The 27,265-nt window shown below is 40.9% G+C and overlaps 1 protein-coding gene across 3 annotated transcripts in view; it reads left to right on the top strand.

The window, feature by feature from the left end:
• LOC122551780 (contactin-associated protein-like 5) overlaps positions 1 to 27,265 on the top strand; it is a 1,290,980-nt gene that overhangs the window by 1,223,002 nt on the left and 40,713 nt on the right. For all 3 annotated transcript variants that reach the window (XM_043694243.2, XM_087989330.1, XM_043694244.2), the window contains 2 exons: positions 1,889 to 1,982; positions 10,241 to 10,459. In XM_043694243.2, the coding sequence (XP_043550178.2) occupies positions 1,889 to 1,982; positions 10,241 to 10,459 (313 nt within the window). The remainder of the gene's footprint in view (positions 1 to 1,888; positions 1,983 to 10,240; positions 10,460 to 27,265) is intronic.

A 27,265-nucleotide genomic window follows, 5' to 3' on the forward strand; every position in this document is an offset into this window, starting at 1 on the left:
GTCATCTCTGGCGGTGCTGGCGAAACAGGAGAGCCTCCTCTTCCCCCCCCAACAACCCAGTCTGCAAAGTGGGATACCAACTGACTTCTCCCAATGCTTTCCATTGCACAGCGAGAAACTATAAGCAATTCTGCCTTTGAAATAGAGTCACAGAGTCAGAGAGAATTACAGCACACAAACGGTCTAACTCGTTCATGCCAACCAGATATCCTAACCTAATCCAGTCCTATTTTCCAGCACTTGGCTCATATCCCTCCAAACCCTTCCTATTCATATAGCCATCCAGACACCTTTTAAATCCTGCAATTGTACCAGGCTCCATCACTTCTTCTGGCAGCTCATTCCACACACGCACTACTCTCTACATGAAAAAAGTTGCCCTTAGGTCCTTTTTATATCTTTCCCCTCTGACCCTAAACCTGTGCACCTTAGTTCTGGACTCCCTTACCTCGGGAAGAAACTTTGTCTGTTTATCCTATCCATGACCCTCAAGATTTTATAAACCTCCACAAGGTCACTCCTCAGCCTCTGACGCTCCAGGGAAAACAGCCCCAGCCTGTTCAGCCTCTCCCCATAGCTCAAATCCTCCAACCCTGGCAACATCCTTGTAAATCTTTTTTGTACCCTTTTAAGTTTCACAACATCTTTCTGATGGGAAGGAGACCAGAATTGCACGCAATATTCCAACAGTGGCCTAACCAATATCCTGTACAGCCGCAACATGACCTCCCAACTCCTGTTCTCAATACTCTGACCAATAAACGAAAGCATACCAAACGCCTTCTTCACTCTCCTACCAACCTGCAACTCCACTTTCAGAGAACTATGAACCTGCACTCCAAGGAATTTTTATTCAGTAACACTCCATAGGACCTTACCATTAAGTATGTAAGTCCTGCTCTGATTTGCTTTTCCAAAATGCAGCACCTCACATTTATCTAAATTTTTGGCCCATCTGATCAAGATCCATTGGACTCTGAGGTAACCTTCTTCACTGTCCATTACACCTCCAATTTTGGTGCCATCTTCAAGCTTACTAACTATCCCTCCTATGTTCACGTCCAAATCATTTATATAAATGACGAAAAGCAGTGGACACAGCACCGATCCTTGTGGCACTCCACTGGTCACAGGCCTCCAGACTGAAAAACAACCCTCCACCACCACACTCTGCCTTCTACATTTGAGCCAGTTTTGTATCCAAATGTCTAATTCTCCCTGTATTCCATGAGATCTGACCTTGCTAACTAGTCTCCCTTGAGGAACCTTAGTGAAGTTCATGTAGATCATGTCCACCACTCTGCCCTCATCAATCCTCTTTGTTGCTTCTTCAAAAAACTCAATTAAGTTCATGAGGCATAATTTCCCATGCTCAAAGCCATGTTGACTATCCCAAGTCAGTCCTTGCCTTTCAAAATACATGTGAATTCTATCCCTCAGGATTCCCTCCAACAACTTGCCCAAACCAATGTCAGACTCACTGGTCTATCATTCCCTGGTTTTTCCTTACCATCTTCCTGAAATAGTGGCACCACATTAGCCAACCTTCAGTCTTCTGGCATCTCACAGCATAAAATGGCACCCACACCATTAGCCTTTGCTGAGCATTGAGAGAATACTGCTGTGGAGGCAAGATGCATACTTACGAAAGGGAACAATGGAAAGTTGCATTAAAAATGTCCAGTCTCACAGAAGAAAACCATCCATGAAACATCCTGAAATTGGCACTTCCAAAATATGGGAAAACGTCAACCCAAAGCTTCAAAAATAGCCTTTGAAATTTAAGGCTGCTCAGCAAGAAATTGTCACTTTCTCAAACAAAACAAACATTTGACTGTAAGATGCATTTGAATGCAGTAATTATGTTTTCCATTGAATATTTTTGCAGGTTGACTATTTCCATGCCAGGAGCTACAAGCTGTCAACTGTTTCAGATAAAGCATTTAACGGCCTCAAGTCTCTTGTCCTTGGCAAGATAATAGGTAAGAAACATTACAATAATTCGAACAATACGTCAAACAAAATATATGTGCCAGTGTGAGTTTTTTTTTAAAATATTCACCTTTCTGAATAATCACAATCAAATCCCTTGAACTGAGGAGTTGAGGAGGACAAGACTGAGATAACAGAATCAGTCATTGTATGTTGCCTTCTGCCTCACATTTAAAAACTGCTGAGAAAAGGGGCAGATGGCTGCTTTCTCTAACTGATGGAGTGCTCAAGGCTAAGAACAAAAGTAAGTTACAGCTGGCTCTGCACACTCTTCAGTCAGTCTATTTTATTAAGAGTTCCGAGTTAGTTATTTTTGTTATGTTTCGTCTCTTGCAACGTGGAAGTAGAAATACTGAGGGCAGGTGATCATCTAAAATGAATTTGGAATGAGCTTGTTTGTGATTTATGCAGAAAACCAACACCTCTGACTGAGATCCACCAAGTAAACTGAAAATAATCCCCATTCCCGTCCTCAATTTACTAAGGTTTCAAAAGTATAGTTTTTGAATATTCCAGGTCCATATCACACTGCAGTAGAGCCCCCCTGTAGCCACGGGGGATACCTTCCAGAATCTTCCAAAACCACAGATAAGAGCGAACCCATTCACTTAAATGTGAAATTTCCCTTCCTGGCAGTCCCCTGGTCTCTGGTTCTGGAACGTTCCCTATAATAAATTTAGGCTGAGGTAAACCCGCAAGTAACTGAAACTGTAGAAAATGATTCCACTGATATGGTGGTTGCAAGGTAATTAAAACTTTTAACCTTACACATTTCTGTTTCTTTTGGATCACTTAAAATGATCTGTTTCTCGATGTTATAGCCCAGAGTAGAGGAGGCCACTTTCACTATCGTCCTTCTATTTCATTGGTCATAATTTAAAATACAAATACTGGGGCAGATTTTCCGAGGCAATTTTATGCAGATTGCCATTCCAGTCTTTCTTTTCTATGTAAGAAGGGAGATCCACATTTCTGAGAGGATTTTCTGGGGAAGGGCAGTCTGGTGGAGGGGTTGCTGCTCGAGCAGTGTGGGGCATGAGCACTACAGGAATAGGCAGACGGAAGTCCACTCCAGTCCAGTCTGCTGCAGGGAAGTTGGGAGTGTGAGAGGTAAATGTCAGCTCTGTTAAACAGTTAGACTGTGTATTTAAGTGTCTAGCTTTTCTTGAATAGCAAGTTCATCAGCATCCTCTAAATTCTCGAAATGAAATGGCGACGTTCATAAGGTTCCAAGCATACAGGAATTACCCAGAGGAACATTCAAACTTCAGGGCAATGATTTTGGAATATATGATTCTGCAGGGTCCCCATATGTAACTCTTATGTACACTTATCCAACGAGAGCGAAAAGTAAGGATACCATTCCTGTTACCTAGCTGACCAATTCCACATTGAGTCTTCGAGGCATGTAACATGGAAACAGACCCTTCAGCCCATGCTGACCAGGTAGTGTGAAATATCATGCTGACCAGGGAGAGTGAAATATCATGCTGACCAGGTTTGCTAAATTGAACTAGCCCTATTTATTTGTATTTGGCACAAATCTCTCTAAACCTTTCCTATCCATGTACCTGTCCAAATGTCTTTTAAATGTTGTAACTGTACCAGCTTTCACCACTTCCTCTGGCACCTCATCCTATACATGCACCATCCTCTGTGTGAAAAAGTTGCGCTTAGGTCCCTTTTAAAACTTTCCCCTCTCGCTCTAAACCTATGCATTCTACTTTTGAACTCCTTTGTCCTGGGAGAAAGACCTTAGCTATTCACCTTACCTATATCCCTCAAAATGTTATAAACCTCTGTAAGCTCACTCCTCATGCTCCAGGTTAAAAATGTCCCATCCAATCCAGCCTCTCCTTATAGTTTAAACCCTTGAATCTTAGTAACATCCTTTAAATATTTTTTGCACCCTCTCCACTTTAATAGCATTCTTCCAGTATCAGAGCAACCAGAATTGTACGCAGTTGGCAACCAGAATTGTAATTCATCTATGTCATGATTTGGAGATGCCGGTGTTGGACTGGGGTGTACAAAGTTAAAAATCACACAACACCAGGTCATAGTCCAACAGGTTTAATTGGAAGAGACAACCACCTGATGAAGGAGCGGCGCTCTGAAAGTTAGTGTTTCCAATTAAACCTGTTGGACTATAACCTGGTGTTGTGAGAGTTTTAACTTCATCTATGTCATTATTCATACTTTATCATGAGGTGGATTGTCCAAGCTAAATTAGCCATAGTGTCCAGGGATATGCAGGCTAGGTGAATTAGTCTTGGGGAATGCAGGCTACACAGATAGGGTTGAGGTTGGGTCTGGGTGGGTTGCTCTTTGAATGGTTTGTGTGGACCCAATGGGACAAACGATCTGCTTCTATACTGTGTGGATTCTATCATTCTATATTGGGTTTTAACCAAAAAAAAGAACAAGTTTTGTGATGAAAACAATTATGGGTTTAATTAGATTAGATTACATTACAGTGTGGAAACAGGCCCTTCGGCCCAACAAGTCCACACCAACCCGCCGAAGCGAAACCCACCCATACCCCTACATTTACCCCTTACCTAACACTACGGGCAATTTAGCGTGGCCAATTCACCTGACCCTGCACATCTTTTGGACTGTGGGAGGAAACCGGAGCACCCGGAGGAAACCCACGCAGACACGGGGAGAACGTGCAAACTCCACACAGTCAGTCGCCTGAGGCAGGAATTGAACCCGGGTCTCAGGCGCTGTGAGGCAGCAGTGCTAACCACTGTGCCACCGTGCCGCCCACTAATATCTAAACAAAACTCATTCAAGAAAGGTGCAATAATTGATTTACATATATTCACCTTGTTTATGTGCTCAAGGCTTGGAAAGATGGCTGAACCCACCAGATATTTGATATTTCACTCTACCAGCTGCTTTGGTCTATGTATATTATAGCCTATTTGCATTATTAACAACACACATTTTACACAATTCTATCACTTTCCTCCATTGGATATATTTTTTCTATCTTAAATGATGTAACATCTTCATTAAAGTAAGGGCAGAAAAACATGTTAAATGGTCCTGCACTAATGCTGCAATCATTTTTTTTGTTAGGCTTAACTGAAGTCGTAATGGCAATATAACTAGCATTAAATGTCCCAAGAAGAGAAGCTTCATTTAATTAAGACATGGGCAATAAGTACTGACTTTGCTGAGGATGCCCATTACCCAAGAATGAATAAATAAATAAAGCCATTAGCTGTATTGGCTCATACAGGCACAAAATGCCCAGGTTTTAATCATGTGCCAATGGAACATGGGCTTCTTATTGCCTTGTGCCTCACTCAAAGTGTGGGTGCATTTCAAACACCGCATTCAGTGTAGATGCATTATGCGAGTCTGGCATAACAACAAATTATATTTATATAGCAGTTTTTATGTAATGAAACATGCCAAGGACCTTCACAGCACTATTATAAAACAAAATATGACATCAAGCAGTATAAGGCAAAATTTGAGGAGCCAATGGGCTGAGGAGTGGCATTTGGAATTTAATTTAGATAAATGTGAGGTGTTACGTTTTGCCGAGGCAAGCAAGACAGGACTTACACAATTAAGATAGGGCCGTGGGGAGTGTTGCCAAATAAAGTGACCTAAGGGTGCAAGTGCATAGTTCCTGAAACGGGGAGTCACAGGTTGACAGGGTAGCAAAGAATATGTTTTGCACTGTTGCCTTCATTGGTCTGAACATTGAATGCAAGAGTTGGAATGTCATATTGCAGCTGTATAGGACATTGGTGAGGCCACTTTTAGAATATCGTGTACAATTCTGGTTGCCCTTCTTTAGGAAAGATGTTGTTAAATTTGAAAGGGTACAGCTAGATTTACGAAGAGGTTGCTGGGACGAGAGCGTTTGAGTTATAGGGAAAGGCTGAATAGGCTAGGGTTTTCTTCCCTGGAGCATCGGAGGCTGAGTGATTATCTTAAAGAGCTTTATAAAATCATAAGGGGCATGGATGGGGTGAGTAGCCAAGGTGCTTTTCCGCACCACTCTAATCTGATCTCCAGCATCTGCAGTCCTCACTTTCTCCTGAATAGCCAAGGTGTTTTTCTTCAGGTGCTAAGACAAAAATTAGAAGGTATAGATTTAAAGTCAGAGGAGAAGGATTTAAAAAGAACCTGAGGGTAATTTTTTATTTTTGTGTGTATGCAATAAGCTGCCAGAGGAAATGGTGGAGGCTGGTAGAATTACAACATTTAAAAGGCATCTGGATGGGTACATAAATAGGAAGGGTTTAGACGGAAATGGGCCAAATGCTGGTGAATGGACTAGGTCAGATTGAGATGTCTGGTCAATGCAGACCAGTTGGACTGAAGGGTTTGTTTCTGTGCTGTATGATCAAGCTCATGGTCGCAGTCAAAGAGTTGGAGTTAGGGAATCTCTTAAAGAGGCAAGCTAGCAAGAGGTCTGAGGGCATGTACGAAGGCATTCCAGAGCTTGGAACCCATGTGATTGAAGGCAAGGACATCAAAGGTGGAGTGGTCATGATTGAAAAAAAAACACAAGGGGTCAGAATTAGAAGAGAGTTGTATGTTTGGAGGCAATTACAGCAATAGAGATGTTGGGCTTTAGAGGAATTTGAAACCCAGGTGAGAATGTTAACATGCTTAACTGAGAGTTTTTTTTAATATGACTTTGGAACAAAGCTGATCTTGCCAAAATGTAAATTCTGCACCCGTACTTTCCTTTTTCAGATGAAAACTTTTCTGTCCAAGTGTTGCTCTTTTAATCAAAAATGTTTTGCAATCAGCATTTCAATTAAGGACGGGCAGTCACTCTGCACCAGTTCTACTCGGAATTTTCATTGGGCTACCAATATTGCTGGTGTTTTCATCATAGGGAGCTGATCATGGAGGGCATGATAATGACTGATCTGCAACATTCAGTAGACACAGCATGGTTTCTTGCCTTATTCTTTCCCATCCATCATTTAAATAGTTTTTTTTTTGTTAAAAGTAGCAGATTGCCATGTCATTCAGAAGTACAATAATGAAAAATAATCAGATATTCAGTACTGACGTATGATAAAAATACAAAAGAATTTTGTCTGGCTAATGTTCCTTCAAAGTAACCTTCAATGGCTTAGTTCACAGTCACATGTCTCCATATATTTCTATCAGGATTAAGTCATAATTATGTTAAAGGTGCTGCATCACCAGGTGTCCTCTGGGGAGAACAAAGATTACTTTTTTATGCACATAAAGCCCACTTTGAGATTATCCTGAATGTACTGTATTGTTCAGAATGATAATGACGTCAATTGCTTTACAGATTTTAGATAGACAGTAGCAAAAGATGAATATCAAGAAATGTGCTCGGACAAATTGGCCCACTCAGCTCCTCCAGCATGCTCTGCCACTCAACAAGATCATGGCTAATCTGATTACTCTGTATTCCAACCCAAAAAATGACCCTTAATGTGATACCTTGTCAAATGTCTTCTGGAAATCATTCTGCAAGTTCCCCTTGTGTGCTCATTATATCAAATGTTACTGTGTGAAAAAGAATTCACAGAATAAGGGGTAACATATCAGTGTAGATAGGGGATTAGTTATCTAGCGTTGAAGAGAGTAGACATAATGGGGTGATTTTTAGTTTACAACATGCGATGAATGGGGTACCACGCAGATAGGACATCAACCAAGCACCATTAATATTAATGACTTGGAAGAAGGGACCAAAGCTTTGATTGTTAATATATTTAGGTCAGCAGGAAATTTATGAAGAGTACGTAAGAAGTGCACAAAGGGATATGGATAGGTTAAATTAGTATGCAGAAAATTGCTAGATGGAGTGCAATGTTGGAAAAGGTACATGTGCACTTTTCATGGACAATAGAGAAATAGCATTATTATTGAAATGGAGAGAAATTGTCGAATTCTGAGAGATCTGAATGTCTTCATTTATGAATCGCATCAAGCCAGTATGTAGGTACAGCAAGTAATTCAGAGAGCAAATGGAATGTTGTTGTTTATTGCAAGAGTAATGCAGGATAAAAGGAGTCATATTGTTCAGCAGTTGCTAGGTGCATGGGTGAGGCCACATTTGGAGTACTTTGGGTATTCCTATTTACAAAAGGATATAAATATGTTAAAATCTGAAAGAACCGCAGAAGCTGTAAATCATAAACAAAAGCAGAAACTGCTGGAAAAGCTCAGCAGGTCTTTCAGCAACCGTGGAGGGGTTGAGCGTTTTGGATCCAGTGACCCTTCCTCAGAACTCACATTTCTGAGTTGTTCAATTTGTAAGCAGTATAGAAAAGGTTCGATCAACTGATACCTGGCATGGGATATGATCTTCAGAGAAAAGCTTGGTCAGGCTGGACTTTGACATGTTGGTGCTTAGATGACTGAGAGGTGCTCTCAATGATAGGTGTAAAATCATGAGAAGACTTATCGGGTAGATCCTGAAACAATGTTTTTTTTTCTGTGGGACAGACTGGAACTAGGATATACAGTTTATAACTAAGAAGAGATCTTCCATTTATGATGAAGAGGAGGGGGCCTCTTCAGGTCATTAGTCTGTGGAATTCTTTTCCCCAGAGAGATTGAAGGCAGGCTCATTAAATATTTTAAGACTGTGCTTGACAGATTCTTGACTGAGAAGGGAGTAAGAGATTATCTGGACTAAATGAAGATGTGAGAATGAGGCCTCAATAATGAGGTCAAAGGGCATACTCTGCTGCTAATTCATTGGCTAAAATGTTGAAACTGATGATGTGCTCCCTGACAAAGTAGCTGAAGGCCAAGATGTGAAACAGGAGGAGTGAAGAATATACATGAGGAGCTGATTGGGAGATACCAGTGCAGGACCAGAAAGTGAAGCCTTTGAAAATGATCAACATTGATTAGATGAACATGCATGCCTAGAATGATTCTTATCAATTTTTTTAGATGCATCACAGAAAACATCCTGTCCAGATGTATCACTGCTTGGTATGTCAACTGCTCTGCCCAAAACCACAAGAAATTACAGCCCAGTCCAACATGCAAACCAGCCTTGCATCCATTTACTCTATCTGTACTTCTCCCTGTGACAGGAAAGCAGCCAACATAATCAAAAATCCCTCCCACTCCAATTATATTCTCTTCCACCCTCTTTCAATAGTCAAGAACAGCTTCTTCCCTTCTGTTATCAGACATCTGAATGGACGTCAAGTATATTAGAGTTGATCTTTCTCTGCACCTTCTTTGTAGTTGTAACACTATGTTTTGCAACCTGTTCTGTCACACTGCTGTACATATGTATGGTATGATTTGTGTAGATAGCATGCAAAACAATACATTTCACTGCATCTCACTGCATATGACAATGATAAATCTAATCAAGTCAAACCACACCAGTACAACCCCATATAACTGGACAACATAAAAGCTAATTTATGCAAAAAGGAGGTGAGTTGATAAGATTTCCACACTGTAACATTACATAATCAAAGTGAAATTTTATCAACATTTGAGTGAACTACTTGACAATATTCTGAGACTTGTCACTCTGTAAGGCCAATGTAAGTGACAGGTTAGAATGATATAACTATAGAAACTGAGGCATCTAAGACGATCACATTGGGTAAGATCTTTCACTACCACTCACTGTTCGGCCTCCAGCTTAGATTTCTCTAGTTCCAAAAAGACACAAGGTGCTGTCAAAGGTTTGGATTCAGGCAAAGAATCTCCAGAGAAAACTGCACTTTTGTCAGTCATCAAAAAAGAAACGAGATAATTAAGAAAGAAAAAAAAGGTTTGCTTTTATATTGTGCCTTTCCCAACTTCAGAACATGCCAAAGTGTTTTACACCTTGGGAAGTACATTCAAAGCTTAGCTCTAAGAAATGCTGCAGCCATTTTGTAAGCCCCCAGGGTAGCAATATAATAATGATTGGATCGTCTGTTTAAGCGATGTTGGTTCAGACATAGAGATTGGCCAGGATACTGATGAATGCCACCTCAAATCTACTTCAGAATGTTACCATTCTTTTTTTTTTGGAAAGGTAAAGTACTGAGGATGCCGGAGATCTGAAATAAAAACAGAAAGTGCTGGAGAAACTCAGCAGGTCTAACAGCACAACTGGAGAGAGAAACAGAGTTAACGTTTCAAATCCAGTCTCCTCCTTCTATGGAGATGAGGCATAGTAGACTCAACATTAACTCTGTTGTACACCTTCTGCTGAATACATTCCATTCTATGTGTATCTTGTACCGTTTTTCACTTGCAGACACTGGCAATCTCGACCAGGAGATTGTGAATGCGAACATACAGGGTTTCGTTGGCTGCCTATCGTCAGTTCAGTTTAACTGGATCGCACCATTAAAGGAGGGACTGCGCCACTTTAGCTCTGCCCCAGTGACTGTGAAAGGAGACTTGATTGAATCTGACTGTCGTTCTTCAGTGATGACCGAACCAGTCGCCATGACCACCACACTCTCATTCACAGGTACTTCAGTTTTAAAATACTTAGAGGAAGCTGGATACACATGCAAGGGGGAGAGAGAATAGAATGCTATGCTGAGAAGTGTGATGAATTAGGTTGTGAGGAAGCATAAGCATGTGAAACATAAACACTAGCATTGGACAGCTAAGCCAAACAGCCTTCTTTTGCTCTGTGAAATTCTATAGTATATCTACTATGTGTTAAATGTTTCAGACATCATTTTATTTCATTCACCTTTAGTCAAATGTGTCTAAACGTGACCACTGTACATAGGGGTGGCGAGTTTTAACAAGGTTAAGTGTAGTCATCATTACCCTGGAGTTCTCTCATCACTCGAGTTACTGAGGCACAGTAAGGCAGCACCAAAGGAAAAACAAAAATGCAGTAAGGTCAATTCCTGACTGTTGGCTGCCAATGAAAGGCAAGGAAATTCATGGATTAGCAGAAGAAGTACATTAGGAGGACACTATTAGAGATTGGACACAGCTTTGCAAATTCTACAGTCACTTGATAATGTTAATGGGTGCCAATTGGTCAACTGGATGAAGAAATGGAGGAAAAGTGAGATAGATTTATTGAATGAGTATTAATTTTATGTTGAGGCAAAGGCAGAATATAACAGGGATGATTTAGTGGGGGTGTGTATGCAGACAGGCACTTCTGTAGGTGTGACTTTTTCCGTCCGAGCTGCAGACACAGAGGAGAAGCTGGTTTGGCTTACGCTGAGAATCATGGCAAGAATAAATAGCTGTCATGGATTTTATCATCTAATTGAGAAAACAAAGGAAGTAATGTATTGAATTGAAGTTGAGCAGCTATTCTGTTCTGCTGAGGATGGTGGGAACTGAAAGTCACGGTCTAAAAATATGATGGTATTCCAAATACAATTGCATGTGCACTTGAAGTGCCATGACTTACTTGATTATTCACCAGAAACAGGAAGGTGGAATCAGGTTGGATCACTTTCCTGGCCCACACCCACAACTTGTGCTGAATGGCCTGCTTCCATGTTTCTGAATAATGCTTTGCAAGCTTGGTTTTATTCCTCACATGGTAATCGGTATAAATGAGTGAATGACTCATTGACATCTCTCAGATTATCTCAGTATCAACAATGTCTTTGAGGGACAATTCAAAACAAAAATAATGAGCAAGATCCGAGCAGAGAGATGAAATGTTAACTCAGAGAGAGGAACTATGATTACTTAAGCAGTTTTCATTATTAGTAAGTGAAGTTGAGAGAGGGGGGTCAAGAAAATTGAGAAAACTGAAAAGGAACAATACGGCAACAAAATAACTTTAGACGAAATGACATCTGAGAGATAAAATGGATCTCAAGCCAGGTGACAGAATGTGAACATGGATGCAATTCCTTTTCTTGATTGTAGATTTATTTACAGGATACAGTGTTATATATATCTGCCTCCTTACTGTACTAATTTACCCAGCAATCCTCGCTGTACTCAATTGGTAAACATTTAATTAAAGCCAATTAGATCACATTTAGCCAAATTAAAAGATAAATGGCCAACAAGAATCCAATGTTTAAAGCAAATTTGTAGCAAAATTAAAATAGAGTTTTGAGTGGTTATGCTGTAATCCCAGTGGTATTCTCTGATCAGGGAAGCCTGCAAGTGTTCCAGTAGATACTATGTGATCCCTCTCTAAGGATACCTGATTGTGGGCACAGCCACAGAAGAGAGGCAGGTAGTCAGATCTAACGACTCCCCTCTTAGCTCATTGCATGAACCTGTTCACAGGAGCAGAGCAACAAGGACCTCCTCTGAATTGCCCACCCCTCTCTGCACCGGGTGACCAAAGATCAAGACCATGAGTCTGAAGTTCAAACTAAACCTGAGGTGCAGCCCCCTCAAAAAATTAAAGGTGGACTTCAACTTTACACACCTGGCAATGTATGTGGAATACAGGCTACTCAAGGTCACAAAAAAAGAGGAGCCTGTGAATCAACTTAAATGTTTCTTACCTGAGACTACTGTATGCAACAACTCCCACACCAAACTCCAACTGTTTAAGGAGAGAACTACCCCAGAAAGCCTCCCAGTAAGGACTCTCTTGACTTCTGGAAGGCAAGATGGCAGTCCATTTTTATATGTGCTCAAGATACTTTATCAGCACCCTGTACCTGTTTACCCCGAACACTACAATTAATGTTACATTAATGCCACAGGTTTTGTTGTGACTATGGGCTTGCTCTTCCACATCTAACCCAGAGTGAGCAATACAGATCGTGACTTTACATCAGTGTAAAACCACTGCACAAGCATTCAATACCTTGCACTCTCACTATTGGCCAGTGTCAGTGTGGTTTCCAAGGACATCCACAAATTATCCACAGCTTGAAATACTGTGTTTGTAATGGACTATCAATAACATTATGGAGACACCTAGCAGAAAAGGAAACTCTGGACTCAGCTGTGTCCAAGCGAGTAAGAAAATAGATTTTGAAGATGTCAAGCAAAATCGTCTAGTGTTCTTCTTCAATACTTATGCAAATTGTATGGAATTAACTATGTCACACATTTTCTTTTGCAATTATAGAGTATATAAAAGTTGAAAAGAAAGTCTGAAGTATTATATAGAGATTTCAATTTCAAGGGTATCCAAACATTTTAAATGAAATGATGCTCATGCTGTGTTAAAGGTGCCATTTCAAGACATAATAGGTTTTAGGAGTACTGGAGTCATACTCATAAAAATAGCATGAAATGCATTGTAGTTTAATGAATTATTTTCAACACCATTATTTACAAAAAAATTAAACTGAATGGTAATATTTAAGGAATCCATTGTTTTGAATGCTAAGAATGTTCTGAAATTTTAATTCGCTTGTAATTTAGATATCGTGTTCTGATTGAACCTTTTGTGTACTTTCCATTGTTGCTTTTTCATCAGATTTTCAACTTGAAGCCCATTCAGGCACTCCTGTATAGCAGCACCAGTGATTCTGAGAAATTGCAAGTCTCTAAAGCCTTGTATTTTTATTCATTCATTTACATAGGTGGAATTGCAAGATCTGCAGGCTTCCTACATTGTAACCAGTTCTCTTTAAACTCTTTACCATTGTCATCTAATATTACTGTAAACTTTGTCTTGTGTATGTACATGTAATGAATCAAAACTGGTACAGGCTTTTCAAATATTAATTTGGTTAGACAGAATCTGAGTATTGCTGAGAAAAGAGTGTGGTGCTGGAAAAGCACAGCAGGTCAGGCAGTATCCGAGGAGCCGAAAAATTGACGTTTCGGGCAAGAGCCCTTCATTCTGGCTTATGCCCGAAACATTGACTCTCCTGTGTTTTTCCAGCACCACACTCTTGACTCTGATCTCCAGCATCTGCAGTCCTCACTTTCACTTCTTGCTGAGAAAAGATATATCTTGAGAAGCTGTTTGTCTTACACTCGTCAGAACAATTTGCAAGAATACCACTGTAAAAGCGAACAATATTTCATACTCTAATGAGAGGAGAGTGCTGATTAGTTGGCGTGTGGACTGTGATTGGCAGAGGCATTACAATGTTTCTCCATACCACAGGGGAACAACTTGAGCTAGGGCAGAGGGATCAGGGCAAAAAAGAGCAATTGCTTTCATTGTTTACAGAATTTTATGATGTCTCTGCATGATTGCACCTCAGATTCTGCATCTGGTTACCTTTGTACCTAAGATGGCGTCGCAAATGACGACTTGTAAACATTTCACTGTTCCCACGGAGTACATGTGACAATCAACCTAATTTAATGATGGTAAAGTTCACGTTAGTACCATGCTGTGAGATCTGGGAGTGAAGAAGGATAAGCCATTATGGGCATATGACAAGAATCTGAAATGAGCTTATACTTAACGTATGCAGTTGTTGAATGTACCATTTTCTTCACTTAACTAAACATTCACTTAACTAAACTACTTTGAAGAAGTCATGATTTGGAGAAGTTATGATTCCGAAAGCTAGTGAGCTTCCAATTAAACCTGTTGGACTATAACCTGGTGTTGTGTGATTTTTAACTTTGTACTTTGAAGAAGTGTGATTGTTGACCCAACTTATTGAAATTAGTTACAGCATTTCCCTTTACTGATAATGTAAACAAATCAAATCTTCTGATTAATATCTGATCAAGTAAGATTTCACTTTAAAAATGTTATTGTAACAAATGACTAAAAACTATTAGCTAAACACCATTTGTGCAGGGAAATGACACATTAAACAACAGAAGGTAAACATCCCCTTATCTCACATGTTTCAGAAATATAGTCCTATAGAATACCCTCCTCAATGTTTTCCCATTTCTCTGAATAATAACTTTAATCAAAAATCTCCAAGTGCTTCCCTCAGCTTTTGGAAAGTTTCTCAAATTCATTGCCAGCAGTAAAGCCTACTCTAGTGGAACAGGTTTAATTGGAAGCACTACCTTTCGTAGCGCTGCTCCTTCATCAAGTGTTGTGTGATTTTTAACTTTGTACACCCCAGTCCAACACCGGCATCTCCAAATCATACTCTAGTGGCTCGCTTTTCCTGTTCACCAGTCCAGGCCAAATCCCATTATTCTCCCCAAAGGTTTAGTGCCAATGGGTCTATTCACTGTTAGTGTAGCTGGCCTTGTCTTTTGTTCCTGGGTGCAAAATAAACTGGTTTCTTGCTCAGCCAGTTCATCGCCTTGGCCAGGCTTGTTGTTAGGCAGAGCTTGAAACCATAACATAACCCCTTTCTATTTTTTAAATATAAGCTCAGGTGGCACTGTTTGGGAAGTGCATGGGTGTTATTCCTGGCATTCTGATGCACTCACCTCATAACACGACAAGAAAAAATGTTTTTTTCCAATCTTTTCTGATTGCAGAATTTTGACATGCCATAGAGATTAGAATAAGAGAAAGTGGGGACTGCAGATGCTGGAGAGTTGGAATTGAAAAATATGGTGCTAAAAAGCACAGCTGCTCAGGCAGCATCCGAGGAGCAGGAGAGACGATGTTTCGGGCATAAGCCCTTCATCAGGAATGTGCATGGATAAGGGTCTGAGAGATAAAACGGAAGGTTGGGGTAGGTCTAGGGGGAAGGTAGCGGGGAAGTTGATAGGTGGATGCAAGTGGGGGATAATTGTGGTAAGTCAGTGGGGAAGGTGGAGCGGATAGGTGGGAAGGAAGATGGACAGGTAAGAGAAGAACATCTCTGGGACACTAACTCGCAGAGTGTTTCAGGGAACATCTCTGGGACACACACACCAAACAACCCCACTGCCCTGTGGTCAACCACTTCAACTCCCCCTTCCATTCCCCCAAGGGCATACAAGTCTAGGCCCTCCTCCACCACCAGTGTGGGCGGCACGGTGGCACAGTGGTTAGCACTGCTGCCTCACAGCGCCAGAGACCCGGGTTCAATTCCCGCCTCAGGCGACCGACTGTGTGGAGTTTGCACATTCTCCCCGTGTCTGCGTGGGTTTCCTCCGGGTGCTCCGGTTTCCTCCCACAGTCCAAAGATGTGCAGGTCAGGTGAATTGGCCATGCTAAATAGCCCGTAGTGTTAGGTAAGGGGTAAATGTAGGGGTTACGCTTCGGCGGGGCGGTGTGGACTTGTTGGGCCGAAGGGCCTGTTTCCACACTGTAAGTAATCTAATCTAATCTAATCTAATCTAATCTAATCTAATCAAATCCAAGCCACCCAACAACTGGAAGAAGAACACCTCACCTTAAACCACATGGCATCAACATCGACTTCACTAGTTTCCAAATCTCTCCTCTCCTCACCTCATTCCAAATCCAACCCTCCAACTCGGCACCGCTGTCTTGACCTGTTCCATCTGTCCATCTTCCTACCCACGTATCTGCTCCACCCTCGCCACTGACCTATCATAATTACCCCCCACCCGCATCCACCTATCACGACCTGTCACCCACCCCACCCTCCAAACTCCTATTTATTTCTCAGCCCCCTTCCACCAGCCAACCCCCCCCCCCCCCACCCCCACACATTCCTGATGAAGGGCTTATGCCAAAGTGTTGACTCTCCTGGTCCTCTGATGCTGCCTGACCTGCTGTGCTTTTACAGCATCATGGAGATTAGAATGTCTGAAAAATGACCTCGCATAAGTACTCAAAGTGACCTTAAAATGAAAGCAGAATGATCCACTGAAGCTCCATCTGTTTTAATGCATGAAGTTGCTACACATTTACAGCTGCATTTTCTCCTTGAAAAGTTTTTGTTCACGACATGAATTCCTGAAATGATCAAGGCTTTTTCAGCTCATCATTAGTCGAAGCATTTAAGGTGCTATGATTCCAGCTGATGTTATTATTGGACAGGTCAGTACAGGACTGAAATCTGGTTTGATAGATCACATTTTGTTTTGTTTTGGTTTGAACAAGGTGGTCTCTCACTACAACACAAACACGCAGTGTTGTAGATTTTGTTTTAATAATAAAACATCAAAAGAAATTAAGCTAAAATAAGTCTGTTTTCTATACCACAAATATCAAATTGTTTTGAACACACAGTATAATCCCATGAATTCTAAGACACTTCTTAAGCAATTCCAATCAAAGAAAAATTAAACCCCTTCTACAATACCCAGTACCAACACTTGTAGGATACTCACACCAGAATCTCTTTTTCGAATGCCTCAATAGGTTTAAGATAACTGTAAATATAACTTTCCTGAAACCCTTAATTGTTTGTTCCTGGAGCTACCATAAACCTAAGTTTTAAAAAACTCAGCGTCAAGTTCTTTTCAAAGTTTTATCCTAACAGTTCTGAATAGGGACTATTTACATATCCTGTATTCTCGAATTTAACTATCTTCTCCCCTTCTCAGGAATACTGTTCTATACATGCAAGAACTTTATAGAACTGCCCAAAACAAGGTAAAACTAAAACATTGACTTCTCTGTCTGAGCAATGCATATTCCCCTTAGGCTTAAAAAGAATTCCTGGAGTCTATATGTTGTTAACAGGCCTTAAAACAGAATGATTTATCCTGCTAAGTGTAAAATTCTGAAGCAAACACAAACCCATTAGGCTGCAAAGGTAGCACTGATAAATTATTTTAAAATAAATCACCATGGCAACAGAAATACTGACAATTTAATCATAAACTTCAGCCACAGTGAAAACCCATCTAAACAGCCAATAATTCAAAACCCAAAATTGAAATATGTGTTATTATATATGCATACACATGTGTGTGCATGTGTATATTTATATATATAAAATATTGAAAAATCATATATTTTATAACACAAAGATAAAGTGTAAAGTTCATCTAATTTCCGTTACAATACTACTTTGCATCAGTTGCACAGAGGGTGGTAGGTGCCTGGAATGCAGAGGTGGTAGAGGCAGGCGCGGTAGATTCATTTAAGGTACGTCTGGACAGATGCATGAGTAGGTGAGGAGTAGAGGGATACAGATGCTTAGGAATTGAGTGATAGGTTTAGACAGTGGACTTGGATCAGCTCAGGCTTGGAGGGCCGAAGGGCCTGTTGCTGGGCTGTAAATTTTGTTTGATCTTTGTTCTTTTGTTCTTATCTATAGTGGTGTTAGGAAAGGAGTTTCAGAATGATGAATAAATTCAATAATTTTGTCTCCACTGTATTATTCAAATAAGGGCATTCCAAGTCAGAAAACCACTTCAACTATTTATCAATATTTGTGGAAGAACGGTTTTTTTGAAGTCACTTGTCTGTTGACTGACAGGGAATTGTAATCTGGGCTCCGGTGTTCAATATTGATGTTTTGTTGTGAAATAGGAGGTGATAACCTGGAGGCATTTTGTCTGACTATTAATTCAGTGACCAAGGTAATGTTCTTGGGATCTGGATTCAAATCCTGCCACAGCAGATGGCGAAATTTGAATTCAACAAAAAAAGAAATCTGGAAATGTTAATGATGACTATGGAACCAATTGTTGGGAAAAACCGACCTGGTTCACAGCTGTCCTTTAGGGAAGGAAGCTGCCATCTTTACCTCATCTGGCCTACATATGATTTCAGACCCACAGCAATGTGGTTGACTCTTAACTCCTCCCTGGGCAATGAGGGATGGGCAATAAATGCTGCCTCGCCAGTGGCACCCACATTCCATGTATGAATGATTGAAAAGGCTGTCGCATTAATTTATCTATGTGCCATTTAAAATCTGCATATTTCCTTTAAGTTTCCTTCTTCATGCATTATACGACAGGAGCTGAAAATGTGTTGCTGGAAAAGCGCAGCAGGTCAGGCAGCATCCAGGGAACAGGAGAATCGACGTTTCGGGCATAAGCCCTTCTTGAGGAAAAGCAGGAGGAAACTTAACACTGTCTGATGTATTCCCCAAATCAACTGAAAAATCATCATAACCATTGTTATCAGCAGCAGAAACTTGTATTTATATAACATGTTTAGACTCATGTTAAAATGACCGATGGCGATTGACAGGAATATTAACAAATATAATTTGACACCATGGAAAATTATATTTGGACAGAGGACCAAAATCTTGAACAAAGAGAGAGGTTTTAAGCAAGCAGAAAAGGAAGAAGAGAGAATATTTCCAGGGAACCAATCTCAAGGTTCAGGACCTTACCCAATGCAAGTTTAGCAGGTAACTGTGGTGTGATGAAAATTAAAGAAGATCAAGAAGTAAATGCTAGAGTAGTGTCAAAATCTCAAAGGTTTACAGAGCTAGAGGAGGTTACAGAGATGCGAAGGAGGAAGTCATTTCATAGACTGAGAATTTTAAAATCGTAGCTTTGTTTGCCGGAGAGCCAAAGTAGAGCTCGAAGCACAATGGATTTCATGGGGCATTCGCACGGTTTTTTGTTTTAACTTCATCCTTGTGATGCTGGCAGACCCCATCCCTAATTGCCCATGAGACAGTGGCAGTGAGTCAGTCACATTTCAACTCCTGCAGCCCATATGTTGGAGAGATATCCGCAGTGATTTGATTTGATTTGATTTGATTTATTATTGTCACATATAGCTAGGTACAGTGAAAAATTTGGTTTAGTGTACAGTACAGGTGAATCATACCATACATCGTGCATCAGGGTGATAGAACAGAGCGAGAATAGAGTGTTACAGCTGCAGAGAAGGTGCCCAACAAGCAAGTACAACATTAAATTTAAAATTTGAGGAACTCCATTCAAAAGCCTGATAACAGCAGGGAAGAAGCAGTTCTTGAATCTATCAATGCGTGTTTATGCTTTTGTATCTTCGGCCCAATCAAAGAGGTTGGAATAGATTATAATGGGGGGACAGGTCTTTGATGATGTTGGCTGCCTTCCCAAGGCGGCGTGAAGTAGAGATGGAGCCAATGCATGGAAGGTTGGCTTGTGTGATGGACTGTGTTTGCAACTCTGTGTTTCTTACAGTCCTCAGCAGGGAAGTTGCTATACCACGCTGTGATGCATTGGAATAGAATGTTTTTTTTATGGTGCATCTATAAAAATTGGTAAGAGTCTTTATGGACATGCTGTATTTCCTTGGCGTCCTGAGGAAGTAGAGACATTGCTGTGCTTTCTTGACTGTCACTTCACTATGGGTGGACCAGGACAGATCAGCTCTTTCGTTTTACTGAAATTGGCGGAGAGATTGTTACCCTTACACCACGCCACCAAGCACTCTATCCTTTTCCTGTGTTCTGTCCCATTATTGTTTGAGATCAGGCCTACAATAGTGGATTCCTGATGAAGAGCTTATGTTCGAAACGTCAATTCTCCTGCTCCTCGGGTGCTGTCTGACTGGCAGTGTGTTTTCAGCACCACACTCCCGACACTGATCTCTAGTGTATACAGTCCTCACTTTCTCCCTACAAAAGTGGTGTCAACAGTGAATTTGTAAGTGGAGTCAGGACAAAATTTGGCCACAGAATCCTGAGGAGTTGTATAGGGAGTACAATAAGGGGCTGAGTATGCAGCTTTGAGGGGCACCCAGTGTTGAAGATTGTCATGGAGGAGGTACTGTTACCTATTCTCACTGAAGATGAGGATCCAGTTGCAGTGGGTAGAGCAGAGTCCTAGATCTCAGAGCTGAAGGTGGAGCTGCAGTCAATAAGTAGGAGCCTGCTGTAGGTATCCTTGTTCTCCAGATGTTTCAGGGATGGGAGCAGGGCCAGGAAAATGGCAGCTCCCGTGCACCTGCAGTGTTAGGATAAGAGTTTAAGGATCTTTGATGAAGTGACAATGAAGGAATATCAAGTCAGGATTGTGTAGCTTGGAGGGCGACATGCAGAGAATGGTGTCACTGAAATTTGGGAGTTCAGGTGCGTAGCTTTTTAAAATGCCATGAATAGGCACAGAAACAGCCCTTACTAATGAAGGGCTTTTGCCCGAAACGTCGATTTTCCTGCTCCTCGGATGTTGTGCTTTTCCAGCACCACTCTGATCTCAACAGAAATAGTCAAGACGACTAATGGAATGCTGGCCTTTATTTCTAAAGGCTGGAGTATAGGATTAATTTATGAAGAGAGATAAGAAAATTTAGGCTTTTGTTCACTAGAATTTAGAAAGTTAAGGGCTGATCTATCCAAGGTCTCAGGGTAGATAAAGATCAACTATTTCCATGAGTTGAAGATTTTAGAATCGGGGATATAGACTAAAAATTAGGATCTGACTGTTCAGGAAAGATGTTAGAAAGCACTTCGACATGCAAAAGGTAGTGGAGGTTTGGAACCCTCTTCCTCAAATGATTAGATTAGATTACTTACAGTGTGGAAACAAGCCCTTCGGCCCAACAAGTCCACACCGACCCTCCGAAGAGCAACCCACCCAGACACATTCCCCTATATTTACCCCTTCACCTGACACTATGGGCAATTTAGTATGGCCAATTCACCTAACCTGCACGTCTTTGGACTGCCAATGCTAAATAGTTGTTAAATTTAAAACAGAGATAGAATTTTTTTTATTGAGCAGGTATCAAGGGATGTAAGCCCAAAGCAGTTCAGCCACAGATCAACCATGATCTAACTGAATGGCAGAACAGGCTGGAGGGGCTGAATGGCCTATACTTGTCCCTATTTCCTGGGACTGACAACAATAGCCATCTATGCTGGTTATGACTCCCAACTTGTGGTGGGTTTTCCTCTTAATTCCCTGCTGCTGTGGTATAGATTCTCAACCAAAAACAGAAGCTTGCTGGTGAAACTCAGCAAGCATCTATGGAGAAAAAGCAGAGTTGACCATTTCCAGTCTGGTGATTTCTGTTTTTATTTCAGATCTTCAGCATCTACAGTTATTTATTTTATTTTGGTATATTCTGCAAGTTGGTTACAGTGAAGCATCACATATTAGGTCTCTGGTCTGTGTTGCTGACCGGGGAGAAGGTTATAGCTATCATGTAAGAGAGAGCAAGAACAGATCAGCAGCCCACTTAATGTCTTTCTCAATTGATATTACCTTGATGTGAGTTAACTAAGATGAAACATGCTACCTTTTAACAATCACCCATTTAACACTCCTGTTTAATGTCAAACTGGTTGCCATGGGTTTTCATTTTGCAACCAAGGGACTTAAGATAAACAATAAACATTAACGCAGTCGTAAAAAGATAAATTTTGCAGTGCAGCTTTGTGTTTCTTAGTCACTTTTTTTGAAGCAAAAAATTAGAGTGAAAATCAAACTATGTTCTCAGGTAGAGTTAATTGTGACCAAATGTTTTTTTCTTTATTGTTCCCACCCTCTTAACTCTATTATCTTTATCCATTATTAGATTAGTTTTTTTCAAATTCCTTTTCTAATTAAATGTCCATAAAATGATAAGAAAATGTGAAAGTGATTCCAGCAATAATGAGGCTTTAAAGATTGATTTAGTACATTTCGCATTTTTCCATTTTAAATGTCAAGCTTACATTTATAATGAATGTCACATTGATGCTGAAAATTATACTTCAGCAACATACATTAGCTGGACTAGTCTATCTTTGTGCATTACCTGCATAATTATGATTGCTGGAATGAGTACACCAGTAATCTTTTACCATATGACTGCTGATGTTAAATCTCAGTCATGCCATATCTGTCGAATAAAAAATACAGCTGCAGCCTTATTGATACTTGTTCAGTGACACAATGAAGTGCTTCAACTCTTGCATGACCCCAAATATCATTGAGAGGGGTCTCTACATATAACAGTATCTGTGATCCATGCCTTATTTGTGTGTCTTTTTCTTTCAGACCACGAGTCAGAAACGCACTAGGATCTTTTCTGGTGTTTATTTTGTTTTCATTCACGGGATGTGGGTGACACTAGCGAGTTCAGGAATTGTCCATCCCTTGGGAATACGCTGGTGTTGTGCAATCTGTCTCTTGTAGGTAGGTGCTGTTAAGCAGGAAGCCCCAGGATATGAAGGCAGCTTCTGATCTTCTCCCCTTGAGCGAAGAGTGGCAAAGGGAAGGATAATTCTTCCCAGGCACAGATTTTTGATTTTGTCCCTGGGTTAGGTTCACAGATACAGGCCCAGTGATCCTTAAATTCGCCGTTCCCATTTTCGGTCCAGCAGGGTTGGAAGGGAAGTGTGCAACTTGTGGCTGGGATTAGGAGTTGGGCCAGGGTGTTTTGGAGGAGTGGAGGAAACTGCCCATCTCCTGGACGGGACTCTGGGATTGAGTTAAAAATGTAAAAGAAAAGAGTAAAACATAAACTATCCCCTCTTATCTTACCTCCTCTCTCCTCTCAGTGTCTGTGCCCTATCTTAACCAACCCATGCCTCCAAATGCCCTCTCGGCAAAAGTGAGGACTGCAGATGCTGGAAACCAGAGTTTAGATCAGTGGTGCTGGAAAAGCACAGCAGGTCAGGCAGCATCCGAGGGGCAGGAAATCGACGTTTCGGGCAAAAGCCCTTCATCAGGAATAGAGGCAGGAAGCCTCCAAGGTGGAGAGAGGCTTCCTGCCTCTATTCCTGATGAAGGGCTTCTGCCCGAAACGTCGATTTTCCTGCTCCTTGGACACTGCCTGACCTGCTGTGCTTTTCCAGCACCACTCTGATCTAAACCAAATGTCCTCTGCCTATAGTCCATGGCCAACACACCCTCCATGCCTACTATTCCCCTGTACTTATTTCCTATGTCCATTCAAAACCCCCCTATACCTACAATCATCCACATTGTGCATTAAAGCCTCTTTGCCAATTCAATTTCAAATCATAGCAACTCATAACACCCAGCTGCCTCTTTACCTGTCCCTCTCCATAAAGTATCCACGATGGGCAAACCACAGACATTATGTTTCTATTAAGAAAAAAAAACTTGATTGATACATTGAAATTTCTTCAACTAATATGTAAGGAAGGGAATAGTGAATTGTGAGGTTGATTCATAGGGCCATTGACAAGTTGATAAAATGGGCAGACACCTGGCAGATGAAATTCAATGCAGAGAAATATGGGGTAATGCATTTTGGTAGGAGAAACCCAGAAACAATACAGATTTGATAATGCTAGTTTTGGGTGCGTACAGGAGCAGAGGGACCTTGGCTTTCATTTATATGATCCTCTGAAAGTGACCAGGTAAGTTGAAACAGTTGTTAAGAAGGCTTACATGTTGCCTAGGTTTATAAATAGAGACATAGGTGATGTTACATCTCTACAAATCATTGGTCAGACCACATTTGGAGTATTGTGTTCACTTCTGGGCACTTTATCTGAGGAAGGATGTTAAATTCCTGGAGACAGTGCAAAGGACGTTTACTAAAATGATACAGAATGGGGGATTTTAGTTACAAGGAAGGATTAAAGAGTTGGGAGTATTGTCCTTGGAGCAGAGAAGATTAAGATGTGACAGGGCAAAGAGGATATTCTGTTTCCACTATTTGGTATGTCAGTAACTAGGGGTCACAATTTCAAGACTGCTAGCAAGAGAGCAAAGAGTGAGGTGAGGAGCAACCTCTTTCCTCAGAGAGTTGTTAGGATTTGGAATGTGCTGCCTGGGAGAGGGGTGGAGGCCGATTCCACAGGAGGTTTGGAAAGAGAGCTGGAGATATATTTGAAAGTGACAAAGTTAGAAGGCTACAGAGATTGGGCTGGAGAATCAGACTAGCTGAGTACCTCTTGCATGAGCCAGTACAGACACGGTGGGTCAAATGGCCTCTTCTGTAAAATGTAAAATTCTATGATCCAACAATTAATATGCAAAATTATGTTGGTCAATGCAGAATAAGACTAATCAACTAGCAGAGAGGCAACATCACAGAGGCAAGAAGAAAGCTGGCTTGTGAGGCGAGAGGAAAAAGTTGGTGTTGAAAGCAATAGCTGAACAATGCGCAGCCTTCAAAGTGGAGATACTGTGGGCACAGTCAAGGTACTTTGCTCAAAGGGAAAGGTATGACAAACAAATCCAGGGCTTGCTGGAAGACAAAGGCGATAGAAACTAAATTAAAGAAGAAGTAGTACACTTAAGTCAGGGTCAGATCATAAATATGATCAAAATCCAAACTGAATATGGAAGGTTCAGAAAGGAGATGAAAACCAGCCAACAAAGGGAGATCCCACATTTTTCTAGAAGCGTAACAATAGTAAAAGGATGATAAACAGAGAAGTAAGGCTAATTCAGGACCAGAAAGGAGATTTACACATGGTGCCAACCCAAGACTGCAGGAAATTACAGAGAGCTATGAACAAAGAGCAGCCTGGTCCATCACGCAAACCAGTCTCCCATTCACTGACTCCATCCACACATCCTGCTGCCTCGGAAAAGCAATTGGCCTAGAGCAGAGACGCCTGGTTATCAGCAAGGCAGTGGCAGCAACGGAGCCAGGAACTGCTGGTTGTAGGGTGAGTGTGGGCTCAGCACGTGACCCCGGCATCAGCGTTGGTGAGGTGGGCCCAGCAGTGTAGAGATGGCACCTAGAGAGTGGTAACTCCTACGTTGGAGGGTCCAACACAGCTGGCAGAGAGGTGGTGCAGGAGGGGTGGAAGCACAGGTGTCATTGGAGAGCTGGCTCAGAGCTCAGGATTCTCTTTCAGCTATGTCTTTTTTTTTATTCTTAAACAATTCAAATTGTTTCGAATTGTGGCAACAGTTGAAGTTCTTCACTGTATTTTACTTTATTATTCACTGTAAAATACAAGTGACAATATATCATTCAATTCAATTCAAAAGCAGCCAACATAATTAAAGACCCCTCTCACCCTATTTATATTCTCATTCATTGGGCAAAAGATACAAAACTTTGAATATCGGTCGTAACAGATTCAAGGATAACTTCTTCCCTGATGTTATCAGACTTAGGAATGGACTTCTCATACATTAGAGTTAATCTCTCCCTGCACCTTCTTTGTCACTGCCACACTATACCTTCATTCTGTTCTATTGCCCTGATGTATTTGAGATATGCTTTGTCTGGACAATACACAAAGCAGTACTTTTCGCTGTATCTCAGTACATGTGACAATAATAAATCAAATCATATCAAATCAAGAGCTTGGCTGAGGTGTTTAAATAGATGCTTTTCATTTGTCCCTGTGATGGAACACCACCTCTTGCAAGTTCCTTGCCAAGCCACTCACCATCCTTACTTGGAAATATATGGCAGTTCCTTTACTGCCACTGGGTCAAAATCCTGGAATTCCCTCCCTAAGGGCATTGAGGGTCATGCAGACTGCAGCAGGTCAAAAAGGCAGTTCAGCACCAACTTCTGAGAAGGATGATAAATGATGGTCCAGCCAATGAATCTCATGTCCCACAAGTGAATACAATAGAAGCAGAAATGCCCCAGGTCATGATATTGGAGGGGGGAACTCAGTCACTGGAAAGGTTCAAAATTGATTAGGAGGTGGTTTTGGATAAGGTGTCAATATCTAGATTTGCTAACAGACTGAGACTGAATGAGATGCTTCCAAGGATACAGAAGGCAGAATGAGAATGGAAATTGCCGATCCACTGACCATAATTTTTTAAATCTTCCTTGAATTTGAGGGTAGAGCCCAAAAATGGAAAATGGCAAACATTATGCTCTTGTTTAGAAACATTTGTATGGAAACATGGTAATTACAGACTGGTCAGCTTAAATTCGGTGTTAGGAAAAATTTGAAAAACAATTATTCAAGACAGAATTTATAGTCACGTTGAAAAGTGTGGGTTGATTAAAAAAAACTAAGCTTGGATATGTTGAGGAAAAATTGAGTCTGGTTAAATTTTTGGTGTTGTTTGAAGAGATTTGGCTGTAGCTATGATGTAAATTGACTTCCAGAAGGCATTCGATACAATGCCACACAACAGACTGTGAGGAAATGTACAGATCGTGAAATAAAAGACACCGTAGCAACATGGTACAAAATTGACCAAGGGATAAGAAATGGAGAGGAATGGATGTTGTGTATTTTTGTGTTGGAAGGTTTGTTGTTGAGGTTGACCAGGAGTTCATACTGGGATCCTTGCTTTTCCAATATAGATATAGATGTTCCAGATTTTAGGGTGCAGGGGATTATTTAAAGGTTTGTATTAACACAGAACTTTGAAGCAATGCAAGCAATGAGGAGCACATTGCTGTATGTTAAAAAGACATTGCCAACTCCACATTGGAATGGGCAGATATGTGATAATTGAAGTTCAATGTACAGAAGTATGTGGTGATATGGTTTAAGAACATAAAGAAATAATACACAATGAAGTAAATATTACTATTCTAATGGGTATGTAGGACCAGAGAGACTTGGATATACACCCACAAAGATCATTACAAGTGGCAGGACAGATAGAGTAGTTCATAATCATACAGCATTGCAGGTTTCATTAATAGTGGTACAGAGAACAAGAGCAGGGAAATTTTGATGGTCACATATACAACACTAGTTAGACCACAGCTGGAATATTGTGATCTGGAGGTGCT

The sequence above is a fragment of the Chiloscyllium plagiosum genome, unplaced genomic scaffold (assembly GCF_037043375.1).
Source record: "Chiloscyllium plagiosum isolate Xiang-an unplaced genomic scaffold, Cpla_swu_hap1 HiC_scaffold_7, whole genome shotgun sequence".
In the NCBI taxonomy this organism is placed as follows: Eukaryota; Metazoa; Chordata; class Chondrichthyes; order Orectolobiformes; family Hemiscylliidae; genus Chiloscyllium; species Chiloscyllium plagiosum.